Consider the following 21,967-nt stretch of genomic DNA (forward strand, 5'->3'; position numbering starts at 1 on the left):
GGGTTTTGAGTATACCCTTGTACTTAAGAAATATTTTAAAAACCACAGAAGCACCTGCAATTCTCCTGAGCCAAAGAGGTCTTTGTGCACAATAATAGGAGTCTATCCACTGGTAGTTTTTGTACCTTAAACCATCCATCTCCTCCATGTCATCTAGAGTGATCATGCCATCTCCAAGAAAAATGTATAGGAAGCCATCTGGGCCAAACAGCAGCTGTCCTCCTAGATGTTTTCGATGGAGTTCTGCTACTTCTAAAAACACTCTTGCTGTCCTCATGTCAACTTGGTGTGGATTTTTCCTGCAAGTTAAAGATATGAACACAGTTCACTATCTATGTTCTTTCTGAAAATACACTTGACTCATTCAAATTATACTTCGAGATGTGGATGTTGTAACTTGGTGGAAAAATGCCTAACAGTTATTTCTGAGAAATTTCAATTTTCCAGCATTCACAACAATTACTTTGCTGCCTATACACAATAAGTAGGAAGTAATCATAATTAAAAATTACAGAATAACTGAAAAAAGTCTTAAAAAGAAAAAAACTATGCTCTTACTGTCATTCCAAAATTACTATTTGAAATAAAATCCACAATAGTTTTTCTGTAGGTGCCCAAGTTCATACATTGTAAACTCATATTCATTTTAGAAATCAGAAATACTAAAGTGCAGAGGTTGCTGAGAAATACAGAGTTTGTTAATTTTAGACTTCTACTGATACCTGGATACTGTGTACTCTACGACCCTAAGGATGTGGTCATGAGGTCCAATAGCCCACCGTTCTTGGTTGGTGGTATAAGACACATACAGCTTTCCATTTTTCTTGTAATTGGGGTGGAATGCAAGGCTTAACAGTCCTCTTTCATCTCCTCCCTGCAGTCAAATGAAAAACACAAAGAATTGTGAAGTTAATTATGTTCTTTATTGTGTTTCAGCTGGAACCCAAAAAAAAAAAGTTTCTTTCTTGTGGATAATCTTTGCCCAAACTCTTTTATTTCTTTCCTGACTACTGCACAAAAAGGATTATAAAACATTTCACTTTGGGGAAGTCTTTAAGAGTTAGAACAAGACAATTGCCTTATGTAGTTATCTATGCACAAGTCTGTTACGCCACTTTTGTGGAGTGATTTGTGTATGTAATCTTTGGGAAGCCATGAAGACAAGTTTAAGTGCTGTGAAGGATTCTTTGCTGGGTTACTAGGTTGCTTGTAATTCGTAGAAGACGAATAAAAAGGTCTATAATCAGCAGTCACTTCTAATCCAAGTATCCAAAACCTAAAACACAGTGCTGGCTGCCAACTCCCACTGTCTTGGCAATATGTTTAGAAAACAGTTAAATTGCTTGTGTAATATGTAAACCTTTGTTTTACCCTGGAGGCAGCAACATCAGTTGTCACAACTATGGTGGTCTGTTCATCATAGCTGGTATACTGTAGGTAATAAGCAGCCTTGGTCTGTGTGCAGAGAAACCATAGTTTTACATGTGGTCCCTCACTGGAAAGGGGTTTTGGGTTTTTTTTTGGTTTTTTTTTTTAAATAGAAATAGAAAAATCTCAGAACAACTTGCTTTTGTTATTATGTTTGCTATGAAGATTAGTGCAGTTATATGTTAAGCATCCAATCCATGTAATGTACTGTGACAATTCAAATACCCTGTCAACTTAAATAGAAGGCTTTTTGGTTTCTAAAAAGCTTCTAAGAATGTATGTACTATTACTATGCCTAAAACTGTATTTGTATAAATGAAGAATAAAACTCAGATTCATTTGTTGCTCTTGAGGCAATACAGGGAGCCAAGCTGAGGCGTGGAAATAAACACAGCACATAGTTAACAATTCAAATTCAATTAATATATGTGATTATTCACAAAGTGATAGAAGTTTTGGGGTTTGACTCAGGACTTGCCAGCCCCTCAAAACTAGAACCAGTGACTCTGTTGTAGATTCAAGTACTCTAGCTCTGCACCAATAAGGAGACAACGTTTTGCAACTCTAACCACACCCAAGATAAGTAATTATGAAATTTGAAATTATAACAGAGGATGAAGCTTTAAAATGTATTTGCACTTCAGAATGATGGATGGGCCTGTCTTCCTGTTGAAAGTCATCCCACAAAGGGCCTAATTGGGAAAGTGCACAGCTTTAATTTATTTTAATTCAACGTGATTGCCGTACTTCCTTTTTAATCACAACCACCAAAAAGAAACCTGAGTCAGAAATGGACATGTAAATAGGTCAAGAGATTTCCATATAAACAGATTTGTACAATGAAATCTGGATCCTGCTAATTTAGAGGCAGACAAAATTTGCTAGTTTGTTTGCTCGAAAAATTTAGTTTCAGGGGGTTATCAGAGAGGTTAGTTTTGAAAGTCTAGTTAGAGCTGCCAAATCAGTTGCAGTCATCATGGATGAAGGGACTGCCAATCCAGCTCTTTCTCCTTTATGTGCCAAAAATAATTCTGCAGCTGAGTCTGAACTGATTGTAGATATTATTGTTTGAGTTTCTAAGAGCTTTGACCAAGTTGCTGTGATAAAGTCTGAAGCAAAGGGAGGCAAATCAGTTGCTTTGGGAACAGGAAGGCATATTTCAAAGATTCCTGAGGAATGATTCTATCTGTTGTGCCCAGACAAAGACAGTCCTATTTCTTCTCCTGAGAGATGAGTTCAACTCATTTAAGGGCCCAGGAATGTCAGTGAGTCACACTAGGTCTGCCATGCAAGGTGAGTTATTGAAAGTATTAGTAAGAAAAGATCTTTTTGTTACTGAGCTGAAGATTTTATTTAGTGCTGGATGCCATGGCAGCCGTCTCAATGTGAAAGCGAAGTTGTTGAAAGCGTAAACAGGTGAAAATTAAATTAAGAGCTTTTAATGAAGTACACATGAAGCAAGAATTTGAAAAATGAATTAAACACTGGACCTGCAAGGTAGTAACTATGGCAAGTTGCATTGTAGGATCAGGCCTTGACTTTTATTTATTGCTGCCTTGCATGATTGTTAGAGAGCAGTGTATCACTTTATAGATTGTTTCTATTGCTTCTTGAAAAGTCACACTGCTGTTTTTCAAAGTCAGATAGACACATTTTGTTCTAAAAAGTCTATTTACTCATGCAGTTAATAAAAACTTTGTGAATATCCCTCCAAGATACTGAAATCAGTGCAGCATCAAGACATTAGTTGGCTCACGTTCAACTAGAAATCCAGATGAGTTTTTCCATATTTAGTTTTCCTGGTTTTGGAAACCGATTCTTCATGTGTATTTTGAACTTTATCACTAACTGGCAAACCTGTGGCAGGGATTTGGTTCTTCCCAACCAAATCCCTGCCACACTTCCATAGCTTTTAAAATACCCTCTATGTGCTAGAAAGTATATCGTTTTCTGTAGCGTTGTCTCATATGCTGCGTGGTAAATGGAGAGATAGCCAGCAAAATCCCTTTGGAGTAGTAATTTTAGTACTATCAAACCAAATAATTCTGTACAAAATCTCAGACTTTCTCTATAGAATCTCCCTCTATTTTATTTTTTATCAATGGACTTTTGATGTGAAACCAGCACTCAGGCTTTACAGTCTTTACTGTGTATACCATGTCAAATAGTTATATCTTTTTCTTGGCAGCTTAAAAGGTTATTGACATCCTTTTCTTTGAAAGTTTCCCTTTAGATGGAACCAGCACCAACAAACTGTAGATGACAAATCAGCTCGTATGAGATTCTGCACTGCACTATTTGATGGAATAACCATTAATGTTTGTCAGTTGTATAAGGAAGGGCAAGAAGAATGAGACAAATCTTTGTATTCCATTGGGATGTCTGTTGAAGACAAAGAATGATGGTTGGCTGAAATGACTATTAATTACTTAAACATACTGTGGACTGGGGCCAATGTGAAATTTGTGTCGTAACTAAATCTGGCAGCTCCCACTTTCGATGCCTGCCTGTGCTGCTCTGTAGTTTGAAGGCTCCCCTCTCCTGTTCGTGGCTGTGACACCTTCTGCACCAATACTACACTTTTTACCAAAACTGATTTCCTTAGGCCAGGGACCTCAGACCTTTAAACCCCAGTTTGGTCTAGTTTAAGACCACAGCCACGAAATAATTTAATCAGAATTCCATAAAGTCAGTACAAAGCCAAGTAAACATTAAAACAAAGTGTTTCTATATTTTTCATTTTTAAAGGGCTGTTTAGCTACGTTATGTCTAAAACATTCTAAAAGTATATTGCAGCAGTATGTGTTCCCAACTGAAGGATATTTTTGATACTTCTTTTTGCGTTGTAATTTCTGCTATAATATATTTACACTTGTAAAAATGTTAAACGAGTGTACAAAATTATCCACTTTGTATTTTGACCTAACACAAAGAGAAGTAACTTGCCTGTGAATACTGGATGTGAGACATGTGAATGCTGGATTTTTATAGAATGGTGCTATTTTCATGTAACCACTCCTTAGCTGGGCTCTGCTTCCAATTTGCGTGCTTTCAAATGTACTCTGGTATACCTCTGGTATTACAGACAGAAGTTTTATTATATTATTAAGATATTATACTTTTTCTGTAATTCAGAAACATATGCTGCACTTATTTTTAAGACATTCTGCCATTTAATTATGTCAATATATGTGTTATTACATATAGTAAATACAGAGAAATACACAAGAATGCTTTAACTGGTATTTTAAATTATTTAATTTAAAATAGATCATATTGTAAGTATGACCCTTAATTACATATCCTTAGTAGTAATTAATGCTAGTAAGCAAAACCAGACGTGACCATTTATTTCCATTACTCTGTGTGGCTTAATAGTAAACAATGTAGGTAGCATATTCCAAGTTTTCCTTTAAAAGTGATTTTGAAATGCAGTCTTTATATAATACTTATAAAATAATGGTATTTATACTTAACAGTACTAATGTGATGGGTATATATAAATATATGGTATATAATGGTATTTATACTTGACTTTTTTGTCTGGACAAACTCACTCTCATGTTGGAATGAAGTAACAACCTTTTTAAAAAGGGGTTGTGCTTAAAATATGCAAATTCAACACCCAATATTTTAACTCTAATATCTTTATCTCTTTTTTTTCATCTATTCTCATAGCAGAAATGCTGGGTAAGTTGTTGAAGTAATATAATCACCTTTAATTTAGTTTATTTCCTACGTAATAAATAGCATAACCGATATGCTTTACCAAGTGTTTGATCTTAAGGAGTTTTATTTGTAAAAAAACATGGGTGAAGGGTAAAACCTCTTATCAGGCAACACCATCTGAACTCTTCAGAACGAGATGCAGGAGGGCTGAAGATCAGTGTCAGGTATTCTTCTCAGTGGGAAGTGTTTGCTTAATTGCCATGTTTTGGAAATTTGGCCCCGGCACAGAACAGAAACGTGACTCCAGCAGAAGCAGAAGCCTGCCAAGGTCTGCTGCAGGGGTACACCCTGCCCTTCAAGCTGCACCACCTACTCTGAGCTCCACAAGAGGGAATTGCCCCTGCCTGGTGGAAATCCAGCAAACATGGAATGGAAGGAGCAGAAGTTGTCTGGGCTGCAGGAGCAGAGCTCTGCGAGACCTCTTGGGTGTTGAGGACTCCAGTGCTTTGCTATCTGTGGGGCCTGAGGCCTCTGGCAAGGGAAGGATTTGTAACATTAGACATTTACCTTAGGGGAAAATAATTACACTGATGTCATGGCTCAGTATGGGCTACATACTAGACCCTATCTCCAAAGCATTTCCTTTTTCCTCTTGTGTTGCAGAGCTTTGCTTTTTTCTCTGTTTATAATGGGCTTTGCAGTTGTCTAAGGATTTTTTAAAAAACATTTTCATTATTTTTTACTGATTTCAACAAATGCACTATTTTAATACTTGACTTTAAAATAACTTTAGGCACAGGAACATGTTACAAATTAATTTATACATGAGAAATACTTAAAGGACTGTACTCTGGCTTGGAATTTAAGCACAAAACCTACTGAAGTTAGAGATGCTTTTTATTCAGTTAGGTACAGGGCAGGATTTAGCTGAAAATGGCCAAAGTGCATCCATCACAAACTTTTCTGTTCTGATGTTTGACAGCACTAGAACTTAAAGCCTAATTATTTTTTTCTTCTTACTTCTGTTGCAGCAAAGACAAAATTTTGATATGGGGGGATAATTTTTTCTTTTCCTTACCTTCACAGTCCTTTGAAGATACCAGTCACTAAATGCAGGACCTTTCACTTCTAGTCCTAGTCCTCTGTACTTATTTTTTTAATTCCTCAACTCCAGATTTTGCTGTTCTGCTGGGCAAGTCTTTAGTTTAATCCAAATGACAATCCTCGTCCCTGATAATACAATTCTTTCTTCCCGTCCTCCTAAAGAAAGTACACGAAACTTATAAATGCAGATGCCAACCCAACACAAACCCACAGCTTGCCTCCTTCACACTCTTCTGGTACAACAGGAATCCTGCTTTCCCAACTCTCCCAGTTATTGGTTGGGAGCGGCTGAAAGCTTTGAGACTGCCCAGAGCCAGCCAATAATTGAGAGGTTTTGGGCAGAGCGACACAGGGCTGCGAGTGTGCTTGCAAGGAGGTGGCCATGAGCCCATGTGAGGTCTGCATCTGGACTGAGAAACTTTATGTACTGCACTGCTTTAGGAGAATTGGAATAACAGAAGACAGTGGAAATCAGTCCCGGAAGAGGGAGATTCAAATAAAGACCAGATGATTATTGCATTCAGTAAAGCTGGCTCAGGAAGGTGTGAATTACACACTTTCCTGCACCACAGAGGCCTCTTGAGCTGTAAGCAGCATTTATCCTCTGGGAACACAGGTGGTGATTCCACCTCTGTCCCCAGCTGGATTTATTTTCAAGGAAGCTTTACATTCCACCAGCAACTCAGTGAGTGGTTCACCAGCGGAGGCCACTATGGGAAGGTAAAAAATAAGTATGCTCCTTCTCAGTTCCCTGGCATGCCTCCACTTTCTGCTCTTTTATTTATTTATTTGGCATATCTGCTCTCCTACACTTTTCCTCTTCAGCATTCTTCCACAGCAGACTGTCTTTCCCTGACAGGTTTTCTGCTGGATTGGTTTGAGGTCTATTGTGCTGCAGAATTAACCTTCCAGGATAGCAGAGAAAGCTTCCTTCCAGTGAATGAGAATGCAGTAAGTGCTCAGAAATTCACTGACCATGAAAATCCTTCATTAATAGGGCAGAATAGACTTGATGACCTTTGTATTTTTTCCTCCTCCTTTCTATTGCTCTGAAGCTTTACCCACCTTTCCACACCACTTCTGTGATAAAGGCAAATTTTACAACTCTCTTTCAGTGGGCAGTCCAATAAAATTGGCTCAGATGATGCCCCACAGAGAACAGACTACGTTCCATTAACATTCACAAATACATGACATGATGACAAGACACCAATAATCCTTTTTCCCAGTCACCAAAACTGGGGCTTTGCCCCTTCCAATCAAGAATGACTTTTTAAAACTTCCACCCTATTTTGATGCTATCTGACTTTATTTTTCTGTAAACACACAAAAATACAAATTTTTAATCTTCTTAGTGACTTGCTCTTCTACCAATGCTCTAATTTGACTATGATCCTTTCACCCATCTGTTCTGATTTTCTCACGCTCTCCTTCCCTCACTATGTATATAAAACTTATCTTTATTTTTCAGGAGCATATTCAATATAATTTTTCATTTTGTTTAAAATGCAGATTAATGACAGAGAGTTGTCAAAATACTCTAAGAATTACAATTGAATACATAAGTTGCTTTTTTTATAGCATGACATTTCAGCCAATCACTGCTGTCATTTTTGTCCTTCCTATGGATAAAAATATGCTATGGAAAAATAAAAATCCTACTACCATGCAAAGATCTTCTTTGGCTGCTAATTTTAATAAATGTCCACAAAAAAGTCTACAGCACTTTAAATGAGCTGTAAGACTTTTCTGCTGAGAGAGGGGGAAAAAAGGATGTACAGTGACACAGAGCAAATTTGACAGTGCTTATGTAAAATGAACGAACCTACAACAAATTCTATACTCTGATAATCGAAAACAAATTCATGCTGTTTTACCGTGACCACTTTATATGGAAATTTAGGGATATAATTCAGAACAGAATAACAGTAATTATCATACTCTCTGCATTAAATTAAAACCAGAAATGTTGATCTGTCTAATTGTAGGCATTAAAAAGAACTAGTTTCAAAAAAGAGGGATGCAAATGGGAATATGCCATGATGACATTACTCTTACAAACAATTCTGCCTTTCTCCTTTGGCTCCCAGTGCTGAGCTGTCACCTATTAGAGCAGGTATTTGCTTTTTCTGCTTGCAAAAGGAACGGTACATTCACATGAGCTATGTACTTAAATATTGTGGGGCTGGGAGAGAACACAGAAAACCACAGCCAGCTTGAAGGAAAAAAGCTTTAGATTTCCACTTAGATTGGTCTCCATGTCCTTACCCTTGTCTGCATGCTAATGGATCTTAAAACTTGCTCAGCAAGTTGCTAGCAGTCTGCATCTTGCAAAAGAAATGGTTAAAAGAATTCTAAAAACCACCCCTTCAACAGGATACCTTTTGCCAGAGATTAATAAAGGGCTAGAGGAGCTTCATTCAGTCCCCACCCTTTCTATTCCTTTGCCAAGTATTACCATGATAATCAACATAACCTGGATTAAACTGTGGCCTTTATGAGCTCTGTCATTGTTTTGAGAAAAGAGTGAGTTCCATGGCTTATCAAAATGTTGCTCAATCTTTGCTGTAAATATAAAGGTAATATTCTCCACTGAAGGTTATTTCTTAAGCAAATTCCTGGCTTTAGTCACTAAGGTTCTGAAGGTATTTAGGAAAGGCTTAAAAGTGATTTCTGCAAGATATTTCAAATCTCCTTTTCTTCTTATTGTAAGAAACTGGAAAATAGCATTATCTGAATGGATTTTAGTAGGGGAGTGGGAGACAATCTGAGGGATAGAAGTTCAAGTAGCATAAAGAACACAGTAGAGAAAGGATAAAAAAAGGTTTACTGCAATTTGTGCTTATATAGCACCTATGATCTTGTCTGAGGTTCTCTCCTGAGGGCACAGACCCCACATAGAACGTGAGGCTTTGCCTGCAGGCCTGAAAGATGGGAACATGTCACTATTTCTCAGTTGCCAAAAAATGTGTGTGCAAATCCTAGAGATAAAGCAAATGCTATTCTGCTCTCTAATATCCAAAGAACTTTTGGACTCTGAAATCTGGATGCATGGCAAGGCATATTTCAGCCTCTATTTGGCATCAGCATTCAGCATAGTTTTGATAATAACGTGTCATATCTTCAAAGCAAATGCTGGTTGCATGTGTTGCTGGTTTACTCAGTAATTATTGAGCTAAACATAATAGGCAAAGTCAGACTTTGTATTTAGAGCTATATTTACTGAGCTATAAAGCTCAGTAAATGTTCTTCAAGATTTTACCAGTAAACATACAAAAGCACTACAGGCTAGGCCAGTCTGCTATGTCTTCTTACTCCAGTATTGAAATTGTTTATGCCTACATTCTTTGACCATTCAGCCATTCCAGAAAGTCTTGTCTTATTGGCACAAATGCAAACAGAAAACCCATTTAGATGTCCAGTATCTGCTACTGAGTTTTAAGCTTCCACATGTGAGTGTGAGCATTGGAACTGTATTTGTTATCTAAAATCAAACTCCTTGATATATAAGGACTGCATTTTTTGGAGTCCTGGTACAAATGCATCCAGAAATAATCCAAAAAAGGCTATGATTGCATTTTTTCAACAAAAATCATGCATGTGCATCATATTTGTACCTGGGTCAGAAAAACATTTAAGCATTGAACCCTCACATTTCTGAAAAGGTACTGAATGGCAGCTAGGAAGAAAAATACATTCTCTGATACTGCCCAAGGATTTTTCTTCCCAGTTCTTTGCCAATCCCTTCAACCTCCCAGTGCCCCAGGATCTGAGCAGCCCAAGGGCAGAAAGGCCAGTAAGCAACTTACTCACACTGCTGCAGTTAAGCTTGGCTTTAAATACTGCCCTAACCAATCAAATTATTTTAGTTCTTTCAGTAAGTCTTAAGAAATATATGTATTTTGCCAGCTACCTGAAAACAAGGAGTAAATAAATCCAGAGATATCCAGATTTTTTCCACAGACGTTTGCAAACAGCAGAAGAAGCTAAAATAATCATTTCTTTTGTGGATCCCTCATACAGGTCTTGTCTTTACCTCTCAACTAAAATAGTGAGAAAAAATATTAATATTTTGAAGAGAGACGTGAATATTTTTATGAAATGTGCCAAGTGGAAAAAGCAGGGCGGTGGAGGATATACGGTTTGCTCTCCATGACTAGGATCTGTATATAAGAGGAGAATGATGGCAATCCACAGCCGTGTTGACAATTCAGACATACAGGAAATACCCTTGTAGGAAACTAATACCATCTGGGTTTGGCCCAAGATGTGTGAATGAGAAATATGTTTCTTGTTGAGAATGCAAAGATAGTTTTGGACATTGCAAAGAAGGAATGTGTTAAGCATGCTCAGTTATAAAAATGAAATAGGGTGAGGCACTGCATGCATATGGAATAATTGGAGGAATATGTTTGTGTGTGTCAATAGCTGATGCAGACATAGAACTTCAGAACTCATTTGTCCTAAGACAACCAATAAATTACTATGAAAAATGTCTTCAGTACAAAAGGCTGGAAGATCTCTCAGTAAAGACAGCGTTGGAAAATGCTGATTTGTCCAAGCCCTCACTTTCCCTCATGGAAATGGAGGTTTGCTTGTCACACATGTTGTATTTGGGGGGCAAAAAGTGAAATAGCTCTGAAATTCTTGGAACATCCAGTTCTAATACGTGTAAAAGTGGGAATTTTGATTATTTCAGTGAGTTGTTTTCAGTTTAGAAATTAGTTTTAGTTAAAAGAATGTCAACACTGAAATGAAATATTTCATTTGGCCCTTTCTGAGAACCTTTCAGTCCACACTTGGTGAGAGTATGTTTTCAAAATCTCAGAATATTCTCACTCCTCTCTATCCTGTTCTGGCATTAACTGTCTGAGATTTTAGTGTCTGTTCTTGGCATAGGAAGGCTCTCTGGTTTCTAACGAAGCCATTGCCAGCATTCTGAGGTTCCTAAGACTCGCTGCCTGCGGGATGGATTTTTGCCTCTCCCTTGACACCCTCATCTACTTGTGAAAGCCCCAGCAGTGCTGATTTTTCTGTTATTTGTGAGGATAATGAATCCCTTGCCTTGGATAGGAAAAAGTTCCAGACTCTCTTTTTGGTGCACATTTGCCTTCTGCTCCAGACTAGCTTTGAGTACTATCATCCTTCCTCTAAGTTCAGGCTCTAAATGCTCTTTTTGAAGAAAAATATTGAGAAAATAAAAGGTTTGCTAAGCTTTCATGCCTGTCGAGATTCTGGATTAACCCTGTTCCAGGCTCAAAGACACTCATTTTACAAATTACCTGTTCCTTAACTGAGCAATGCTCATACAATGGCAGTAAAATGGCTGTTATTGTATCTTGGTCCTAATTTTGTTTTCAGCAGATTTTTAATGTATCTGATTTCTCACTGTTTAACATTCCTGGAGATATTCATTTAACATGTATCAATTGTTTTAGTGCATATCCAGAAGTCTGAATGCAAAAAAGGGAAAAATGAATGTTCATTATTTTATCGTCAGTTCTTTTCTTCATTGAACTTGCATAGCACCTGAGACCTTTAGACAGGATGACCAAAGTCAATTGAACCAAATGTTCCTAAGACACTGAAGGCACACCACTGGGTGTCTCTGATTGATGGGCAACCTGTGCCAGTGTCTCTTCATCCTCACAGTCAAGAATTCCTTCCTCATATCCAATCTAAACCTGCCCTCATCCTCTGCCAGGCTGGACACACAAAGCACTGCTTTCACTTGCATCTCCTGTGGAACATGCACATCTGCCTTGCACATCTGCCTCTCAGGGGAGGATTTATGACTGTGCAGGGCTTGGATTTTCCAAGCTGTTTATGCCCATGTGTTATGCACATATTCACTACATACACTTGCATCCAGCATTTAGACAAATAGAGTTTTCCTTGGCCTTGTAGGTTAAATTCTCATCAAATGTCATTGGTTTTGTAGCCCCAAAAGTGGAACATGAGTGGATATAAACAGTGCACACGTGCTTGATTTGCATATCTTAAGGCTTAAATAAATGGCCTTTGAACTATCTGGAAGGATTTATTTTATAGTAAAGAATAAACAAATGTGGTTATGCCTGCAACATTCAATTCCACTGTTGGGGAAAAAGGGTTTTGAAAACTGCACTTCATGTATGTGCCCTGTGTATTTTTAAAGAACTCATTAAATTATGGTTGTACTACGTATTGTAAATATTGACATTTCTGAGTGGGGTTTAATTTTTATTCTGCCAAGTGGTGTAAATTCCTGTTTTGGATTCTGAGGATTTCAGTGGAGGTGGAAAACCACTAATAATTTCTTCTTGTTCACGCAACTTATATTCCCTTGCATGTTTTAACTTGAGGCAGGCCTTTTCTATTGATGCTGATAACACTGCTTTGAGTGTAAACCAAACACTTTTGGAGTTGAAAAGAGTAAAATTTCCTCTAAGTAATAGCAATGATCATTACCTTAATATAAAATTTTGTTTCATAAGGCTCTAATTCAGCAAGTATTTAGGCACATGCCCAAACTCCACTGATTTTTTTTTTCTAGTGCAAAAAAGGATAACATGAGGCAGCCAATTCTCTCCACTTCAGCATTTACTTGATTTTTGGTGTCAGTAAATGAGATCTGATACAATGTTGATGAGGCGATTTATCAATCTAAAGTGCTTCTGATTGAGGAGGAAAAGAAAGTACTGGAAAAAAGCGGAGAATTTTCTCTTAGAAAATTCTGAGATTTCATAAAGATTATTTTATGGTCTGTAGCTAACGTGGTGGTTATGCAGCTAAAGGCATTATCTTCACATCATTATAATGAAACATAACACTGGTATCCTATCCTTTATTAGCCAGGCTTCATTGGTATCTGACATTATATATTTCCTATTATAAATCTAAATAAGAACTTACACTGACCTGCATTAGACCAAACATTAAACAATTTACTAAGATTACAACTTTAGAAAAAAAAAAAGAAAGAAGTCTTTTAGACCACCAAGAAACAACCATAAATTTAAGGAAATATGAGGTTTCCACCATGTGACTTCCCCTGCAGAGTTATGCAACAGACTGCTGTTACTTAAAGGTCATACATAAAAAATTTATGGTACATTTTTTAAGAGATTTATGGTGTTTCTATTTATACAACTTATATGTCAACAATTTAAAGGTATAGTATACTAAAATAACAAATTAAACTCTAATCCCTTTGAATCCTTGATAAAATAGAATGCTTTAACATTAAGTCATATATAAAAGAGGTTTAATAAATGTATCTGTATTAACTGATGTGGTATGTGTGATGTAATGATTAGCTGTTTATTATCTATTACAGATCATTTGCTCATTTTTATCTTGAAAATCATTTGCAAATGGGGCTGGTTAGGGGAGCATTCCTTGGAGCATAGGCCCATTATATGGTGGTGTAGCTCTCTTTAGTATTGCTCTGCAAGTCAGTCTCAGAACTAACTTTCCTTTGTGCTGAGCTGAATGATGCCATTGATACAACCTACACCTCTTGTTTTGGGATATCTTTGAACTCACATACACATCATTTATGGAAGATGTTGCTGGATTTTCTGGAAGTAAAATTTTGTAATGCTGTATGATGGTACCAAGCCTTAGTTATTTGCTGAACTTTATTTGCTTTGCACTGGAATGAAATAAGAGCAGTTAGACACTCACTCAGCATTGCTAAGGCAAGAGGGTGAAAAAGACTGAGAGGGGCAATTTCTCAAAAGCTTTACCCCTGGGACTTTAACTCAGCCATGGGAGTCACATTGTGAAGCTTGCCTTTGCACACCTAATGTAAATATATCCATGTGGGAGCTGAGACTGACAATGGATCGCTTTATGCCAGAAGTCAGAGCCAAATATGCAGATCTGGCAGGGATTATTGATGATAAATTCATCCTTGAATTTTGCATATTAAATTAATTCATGAATATGATGGCTCCATTGGGGCTCAGCATTTAAAGTACCCTGGAGTGTGTAAGCACTGTGATACCATAAATATTAATTTCTCACGAAAACAAGCCTTCACAGATAAACAAAGGTCCTAATATGTATAACATCTATGAACATGCTGAACCATAAACACATTTATAAGACCATTGCCTTTGAGGTCAACCATAAACACAGTGCTGAATGGGGCAAGAGCATTTGGAGAAAGATACTAATATGGTCATGGAGATTTGTGGTGTTGTGGCCTAATCTTGTCCTCAGGAAAGAGCCCAGGAATGCAGTCTGGTGGTACTAAGTTCCTAAAAATAGGGAGGGGAATTCTCCACAATTCTCCAGCTTGCTGTGCCACCCACCAGGTTTTAATTGTGGAGTCCCTACTGACTTGAATCATCGTATCTCATCCCTTGATGACTCTCACAGTATTCCTGTAGGGATGCCCTTTGTCTGGGCTCAAAGAACGTTCCTTGCCTTGCTGTGGGAGACGCTGCTTTATTGGTGTCATGGCTGCTGCTGTCTCCGGCTCTGAAGATAACAGAGTGCCTGAGCAGCCCTGCAGAGCTGGAGCTGATCCTCTAAGAGGTCCTCAGCAAAATGACCCAGCAGACCTTTGCAAAAAGTGCTTATGCAACGCTGCGTTACCGGGGTTCTTGCTGTAAAATACAGCTCTACGGGTTCTGTGGATTTTGGGAGTTTCCAGAGTTGTGGCACCCTGTGATTTGTCTTTGCTGACTGCAGGAACATATCGCTATTCCTAAGCTGGTCATCACCCCTTCATCAACATAATTCATTCCCAGAGTAAGAAGCTGTTGTAAAGAAATTAGCTACAAGTCTTCCAGCAGAGTTTGTAGGTTCGTAGGCCAACCCAAGCGGCAATTAATTTAAAAGAAGATGTGATCATTTCCTATCTTTTATGAGCATTAAATAATATCTTTTTTCTTTTTGACAAAAAATATTTGACATGTCAAAGGAGTAGAATAAGAGCTGATAGTATCTATGGTATTTTAAAATATGAATATCTTTTATAAATAAGAAAATCACAAAGTGTTAGAAAAGAATAACAGATACGGCATTTTAAAAGCTGTTTTTCTTTATAACACTTAAGTGTAGAGTTTCAGAGAGAAAACACTAATAAAAATTAGTCAGTCATCATTATGATGTCATTCTCATAATTTCCCTTGAAGTAAACTAGCAAGTACAAATAATATTTGTAATGTCTGACATCATCTATGTAGCTTTCCATATGCTCAGACTTTAGGTTAAATTTAGTGATGTTTCCCATTTGTTAGAGAGAACACCTTCTGGGTGGAATGGATTTCATTAAGAAAATCTCTCTGAAGTTAAGCCATCTTTGTAACTTGTTTGAAACAAAACAAAACCAAACCCCAAACAGTCCAGGAATGATAGGAGTACAGCAGTAGCAATTTGTCAAAAATGTGATTGTCTGTAAGAACCAAAGTTTCAGTCCTGAGTCTTGGGGCTCACATGAAGAAAAGAACCATGCTCTTTGGTGTGGCTCTCTCCTAAAAGAAATAACCATCATCATAATTGTTTTATGTAGGAAACAATTTTCCCTTCCATGTGACAAATGCACATTTATCACAGTTGGTCTGCAATGGCTTCTTGGAATCAAACTTAAAAAAAAGTTTTAGAGGAGTCATGGACTCATTTTTTGTTTCTTCAGCATGACTGTCTCATCAGCATCCTTGTCCTTAGACAAATATCTGCCAGTTGAGTTAATTTGTAATGGAATTATCAACTGGGATTATATCTTTCAAGTCATATTTCAAAGATACACAGTACACAAATGATGTGGACCCATTTAATCCAAAGACCCCTGACAGCATTTTCAAATGGTCCATTGCATTACTTAATATAAACTTGAAATTTAAGTAAATGTTATTAATTATTCCTGATTTTGTTGTTGCTGTTGGAAGACTTGGGCATCTGTTTTAAATTATGTCATTATTTACACTTTTGCATTTGAATGGACATTAGCTAAATGCGACAGTTATTCAAACTCAAGGTAGAAAAAATTACTAGAGTTGTCAGAATATTGTAATACACTGATATATTATTCCTTCATTAATGCCAACATTTTCTATTACCCTCTCTTCCCCCCAAAAAGGAATAGGAAATTCACACATTTGCAATCTATACCTAAGTACTGAATGGAACAATTCCTGAAAGAAAAATAGCTTGCATAAACATAATTTCTTCTTTAGAAATATGAGGTATGTAATAATTAGTAGAGCCTCACTAAAGCTACAGAAACCATATTCCCTTAGGAGAAAAAGAACAGTAACTTCTGAAATAATGGCAGGCTACACACAGTTTGCTGTATCTGAGGAATAAAAATGTAACTGCTTAAACATATTTCAAAGTGGTAAATTCACTTCCTCTACAAATTCATAAACTCAGAAATATTTCCTTGCAATTGTTCTTGGAACTGATAGAGGAAAATCTCCCAGGGACACACCAAATGTAATAAGTCTAATATGAAAATTGCCCTTTCTGCTCTGAAGATTGAAAGAGAGCAGATATTCTCCAGAACACCAGCAGGTTCCCCTGCTCCCTGCCCATATGGGCTCTTCCCACAGTCTCCCTGCATGAGGGACTTATGAGCCTCGACAGAGCTGGCTGTATGGAAGGAATGTGGGCTCAAACATTTGCAGGCATGCCACAGAACCTCAGCAATCCAGTCTCTTGTTAATTACAACTAATATTTCATTATGTTGTGGAATTTTCGGCTACATAGCTGTGTGCACACATCTTAGTATGTCGTGTAGCCAACGCTTGCAATTAAATTAGAAGCTTTGCGAGCATAAGAGGTGTATTGAAAGCTGAAATTAGTTGAATAAAGCACTGCAAGTAGGTTTTCAGCTTTTTAATTTGAAACCTTCAGACTTCTTGATTGCAGGAAGAAGTCTGAGAACACAAATCAAACTAAAAAGTAAGGAGGCAGTGAATTTCCACTCCTCCTGTTTTCAAATGAACTCTTTAAGCACGTGGCTTTTAAGCCAATTTCATGATTTTGGAGTCTGCCTCATGCGTGTGTGAATGGACAGGACTGAAGGTACTTTACATGGCTTATTTAAAAATAACATCCTAACCCAAGCTATAAATCACAATAAGTATTTAATGCCTTACGTATATAATAAATATTCAAGTCTAAGTATCTGGTTACAGCAGTGATTAAGAGTTCTGAAAATCAACCCCTTAAAGGACAGTCTTCAGTGGGAATAGTGTGAGTGGTGAGGCTTCTTTCACACCCTTCTGTGTATATTTGCAGTTCACTGCCATTAAGTCAGCAACATCACAGCATCTGTTACTTCTGAACTCTGATGCACATCCATGCTTTTGGCAAATTTCATTTGAATACTGCTGTTTGAGGAATTAAAGTAATTCTTAAGACAGAGAGGAGCCAGCCTGATATGAAGTTCTAAACTTTACAGTGTTTAAAGCAGCTTGATGGGTTTTGTGGTGGGAAGAGAGAGTGGAGGATAAGAAAGATATCTCGGGGAGGCTATCTCTGGATTCTAGTTTTTAAACAGAAACCTTGATCTTCGTTGTGCTGGGGAAGAACTACCTCTGACTGGATAGCCCAGCCAGAAGGAATGAATCAGAGCTACAGATAGAGATCCCTGCAGACTTTTTCTTTTCCAAATCCCATTACATTTGCAACAATGCAGGCAGGGAACTGACTGGCTGGGGACAGCTCTGCTGAAAGGAGTGTGGGGTCTCGGCAGACAGAGAATTGAACGTGAGCCAGCAGAGAGCCCTGGCAGCAGAGAAAACCAGCAGCAGGCTGGGCTACTTAACAAGAGCACAGGCAGCAGAGAAACCCCTTCTCCCTGCACTCAGGAGGCTGCAGAGAGGACGCTGCACCTGCAGTTCTGAGTTCTACAGCCCCTCAGCACCAGAGTGGTGTCATTACACCACAGTGTGAAGGGGGCTGGGATCTGGAGCATTTGCCCTCTGCAGAGAGGCCACCAGAGTGGGGCTTGCTCAGCCCAGGGAATAGAAGGCTTTGGGACCTTGTTCTGCAAGTGGGGTAGTTGGGTGTGACAATGACATTAGAGAATGACATCCCCAATGTAATTGTCCTTGGCAAGAGTCTGTGACTCATATGCCAGCCTAGGGTTTTTGGCAAAACATTTCTGTGGCAGGTATTGTTGGAAAACCCTAATCAATATATATAAAAAACCCAAACAGTTCAGGCACCTAATCTAAAGATTTAACCTATCAAGATACTTGTTATGTTGTTAGGGATTTTTTCTCCTTTTCTTTTTCTGTTTTTACTAGAATTTCTAGTCTTTACCTGAGAAGGATTCCAAACAACCTTCGTAAAGATCAGGAGAGGAATTCTGCACTTGATTCATGACAGGGACTACAATCTTCAATTCAGATATCCTGGATAATGTTCTTGATCTATATAGAGCAATGAGTCCCTTTTACCAAACAATATTTAATTTCATGCAGTAGCACAGCAGGTCTCTGTGAGCAAGGACCATTGACTTTATATGTGCCTTTGAAGCTGCCGCTCTGAATTTAATTGTATTATTGTATATTGTGTCCAATATTTTGTAATTTTATAAGCTTCCCCAGAAGCATATCTTGACAATTCCTAGTTACTGTTGGAAATGTTTTCTATTGCATCCAGCCCTGACACAAACCAGCCTGTACATGTGAGTCTGGTAGCCTAAATGAGTTATCAAGTCACCAAGCTTTGCAGCATACCTCAAGTTTCACATAGAAGCTAATCTTGAGATGCTTGGTCCTGTCCCATGCAGAAAACAAGCACTAGCACTATGTTATTTCTGGACAAGGAATCTGAAGCAAAGATTAAAGGTCATAGTTCTATAGGCTACCACACCAGCAGACATAGGACCTACCTGCACCCAGTTTTATTGACAGTAGGCCCAGTTCCCTACCAGGAAAGCTACATGACTGCTGTGTTTTTTGTAAGCAATTGGATAATAAATTATAGCAGCAGAAAAGCTACAGGCTTTTTCCAAATTAAATATATTTTTAGATGCCGTCAAAACCCTTTTCAATATTATTTTGTTCAACTGTATCTTGCTGTACTGCTGAGGATGCTGCTGAGTTAAATAGTGACAGTGTTCATTACCCAAATATCTCTTTTAGATACTGCTCAATAACTGCTTTTTATAGTTGGTTAGATTTTTGGAGTTGTCACTGACACTTCTTATATTCTTTTCCAGGACAGAACAGAATAAGGTCAGAGAGCTCTTTGTGTGTTGAAAGATTCTTTTATGTTATATATTACTGTGCCATTTCATTACTTATATTTAAAAAAATTTCTCTAGACTTCCTTCCAACACACTCAATCTTGTATCACCAGCAAATTCAGACACTTAGTTATGAACTTTTCAAAGTAACAGCTGATTTTCTGGAAGCAATACAAGATTACACATTTTAAAATTATTTTAAAGATATGGATTATTTATTTGTTCTATTTGTTTTTCACTCCTAATTTAGAAGTGTACTGGAGATATGTCCAGAGGCATTGCTATAGTGCAGTTCTTGCCTGAGTGGAGTCAGAACCACAACAGCTCGTGTTTTTATTGCAAGAGCAGCAATCCCTCATACCACTTTCTTCAGAAACACCAAATAAAAACTTCTAGAGATATAAATTACTTTCTCTTCATTATCTTACAGATTCTTTGACAGCATTCTTTTTGTGGCAAGAAATCCACATTTAAACAAGACGCTTTTTTGGGCCTAATTTCACAATTCTCCTAATTTTTCATCTGGGATTTTTTGTTCTCCCTTCTCTGTATTTTGCAGGATGACCTTCAGAGCCCTTTAAAAGCCAGATTGAAAGATGAAATTTTGTAAAAACAAATAGCACAGCTTCATTACCTTAACTACTCTAATTTTCAGTTGCTTTCGAGTACTTATATTCAGGGTAATTTATGCTGGTGCTTTCAATGATTTCTCTTCTCCCTCTTTTTTTTTTCCCCCCTTCTCATCCTACAGGTGGAGAAGCAGCAGATGTTAAACACCAAGTATAGGATGTTCTTTTCTCAGTTTCTCTTATGGAAAGAAATAAAGTTGTATCTTTTCCTTTTATACTCCATTGGTCCCCCCAACCAGCCTCTGCCAAAGATCATCACTTAGCTTGAGGGAGTTCTTCTATTATGATGTCTTTAAAAATTCTCTGTATTTTTCCCTATTTGTCCTTTAAATTTCCTCTCAAACCTCAGAATGTCGTTCTACCACGAATATTTATGGGAAACTCCTACTTACTCTGTCAGTGAAACAATGGCAGGATATAACCCTTACTCTGGTGTTCTGAATTTATATTCTGCTCTATTAGTGCCACTTGAGTTGGATTTCCATTTTATTATAGGATTATTATTTTTTGGGGGCCTGAACATTCCCTTGTACCTCGTGATATTTCTCACCTTCTTGATTCCTGATTGTTCCAGTATATACATATTTTCCCTGAATCTAATAAGATACTTTTAAAAAACCTCCATGCTGCTTCTATGGATTTTAATTTCCTAACTTTCCCCTTCAGGCTATTTCTAACTTCCTCAATATAAAAATCTTCCTTTTTTGAAAAGTACTTTAATATTATTACCTTATGGTAGGTTCCCACGGGAGGATGTTGAGCTTAATTACATTATGGTCGCTTTTATTTAGTGGCTCAACCATGTTAACTTCCTGAATCAACTCATATATTTTGCTCAAGATCTGCATCAAGACTAGATTTGCCCTCTCAGTATTCCATAGAAATTGTGATACCTTACAACTGAAAGCCAATGATGATGCCCAGTAATGTATCTCAAGCAATCAGTTGTCGTTGTGCTAAGATTCAGCTGAAAACAATCTTTAGGAGTGAACTATATGGTAGTTCTGAAAAGCAGATTGAAATATGGTTTGTCTTTGAACTAGATCCACTGCTTCTCTGAACTTATAAACATGACTTTGAAAGAATGTACACTGTTTTCCTGATTAGGAGTCCCTTCTCTTTTTTTTTTTCCATTACTCATTTATTTCAACCCCAGTTTTAAAATCTATCTCATTAGAAAAGCATTCTTAATAACAGAAGTTGAAACAAATATAGACATGTGTATCCTCGTTCAACACAGAGCTATTACTATTACATGTTATGAGAGCACAATATTTGGTATTAGTCTCAATTTCTTTATTATTTTAAATCCCAAACTGATTATCTTAAATCAAACTTTTCTTAAATTTTCCAAGAAAGGTTTACTTCATTAATGTTACAATTTATGGTTCACATTTCGAAAGAAAGCTAAAAATAATTTCTAAAATAGTGTGTCTTTCTGACATAAACACAGCTAACTTACATTTTTGCAGTTTCCAGGATTGTTTCACTTGTACAAAGCAGTAAAAGTATCCTGCTCTTTCCATTTTTCTCTTACTATAAGAACCAAGAAAGCAGGAATTTGTTTAGCTCATTGGCTCCATTTATCCTGAGCCAAGACCATGATCTTGGAAACCCTGTAACTTGGCTGAATACAGTACAAAGTTCTTTGCAAAAAGCCAGTGCAATTAGAACAACACAGTGTATGTTCAGTCTCAAAATTAAGACGATAAAGTTTCAAACAGTTAGAATTGAAACAAAGTATCATGGACCCAGACCTTTAATCAGTTGAACACAAATCCTAATTCCACTAGATTTTGATCAAATGAAGAATTGTGTGCTTGAGGACAGCATTAGGAAAACACTATTCTACCTTCTTGTAAAAGGGCAGAATTCACACAGAAAACAAGGAAACATAATGGAAGAAGTGCAAGTTTTGTGCAGTCCAGCCTTGGGAGCTCC

The 21,967-nt window shown here is 37.4% G+C and overlaps 1 protein-coding gene across 1 annotated transcript in view; it reads right to left on the reverse strand.

Moving 5' to 3' along the window:
* Nucleotides 1–21,967, reverse strand: part of HHIP (hedgehog interacting protein) — a 74,250-nt gene that overhangs the window by 24,775 nt on the left and 27,508 nt on the right. Inside the window, exons 5-6 of the mRNA XM_066547993.1 lie at nucleotides 723–874; nucleotides 126–299 (exon numbers count right to left, since the gene is read on the reverse strand). Coding sequence (XP_066404090.1) covers nucleotides 126–299; nucleotides 723–874 — 326 coding nt within the window. The remainder of the gene's footprint in view (nucleotides 1–125; nucleotides 300–722; nucleotides 875–21,967) is intronic.

The sequence above is a fragment of the Molothrus aeneus genome, chromosome 4 (genome assembly GCF_037042795.1).
Source record: "Molothrus aeneus isolate 106 chromosome 4, BPBGC_Maene_1.0, whole genome shotgun sequence".
In the NCBI taxonomy this organism is placed as follows: Eukaryota; Metazoa; Chordata; class Aves; order Passeriformes; family Icteridae; genus Molothrus; species Molothrus aeneus.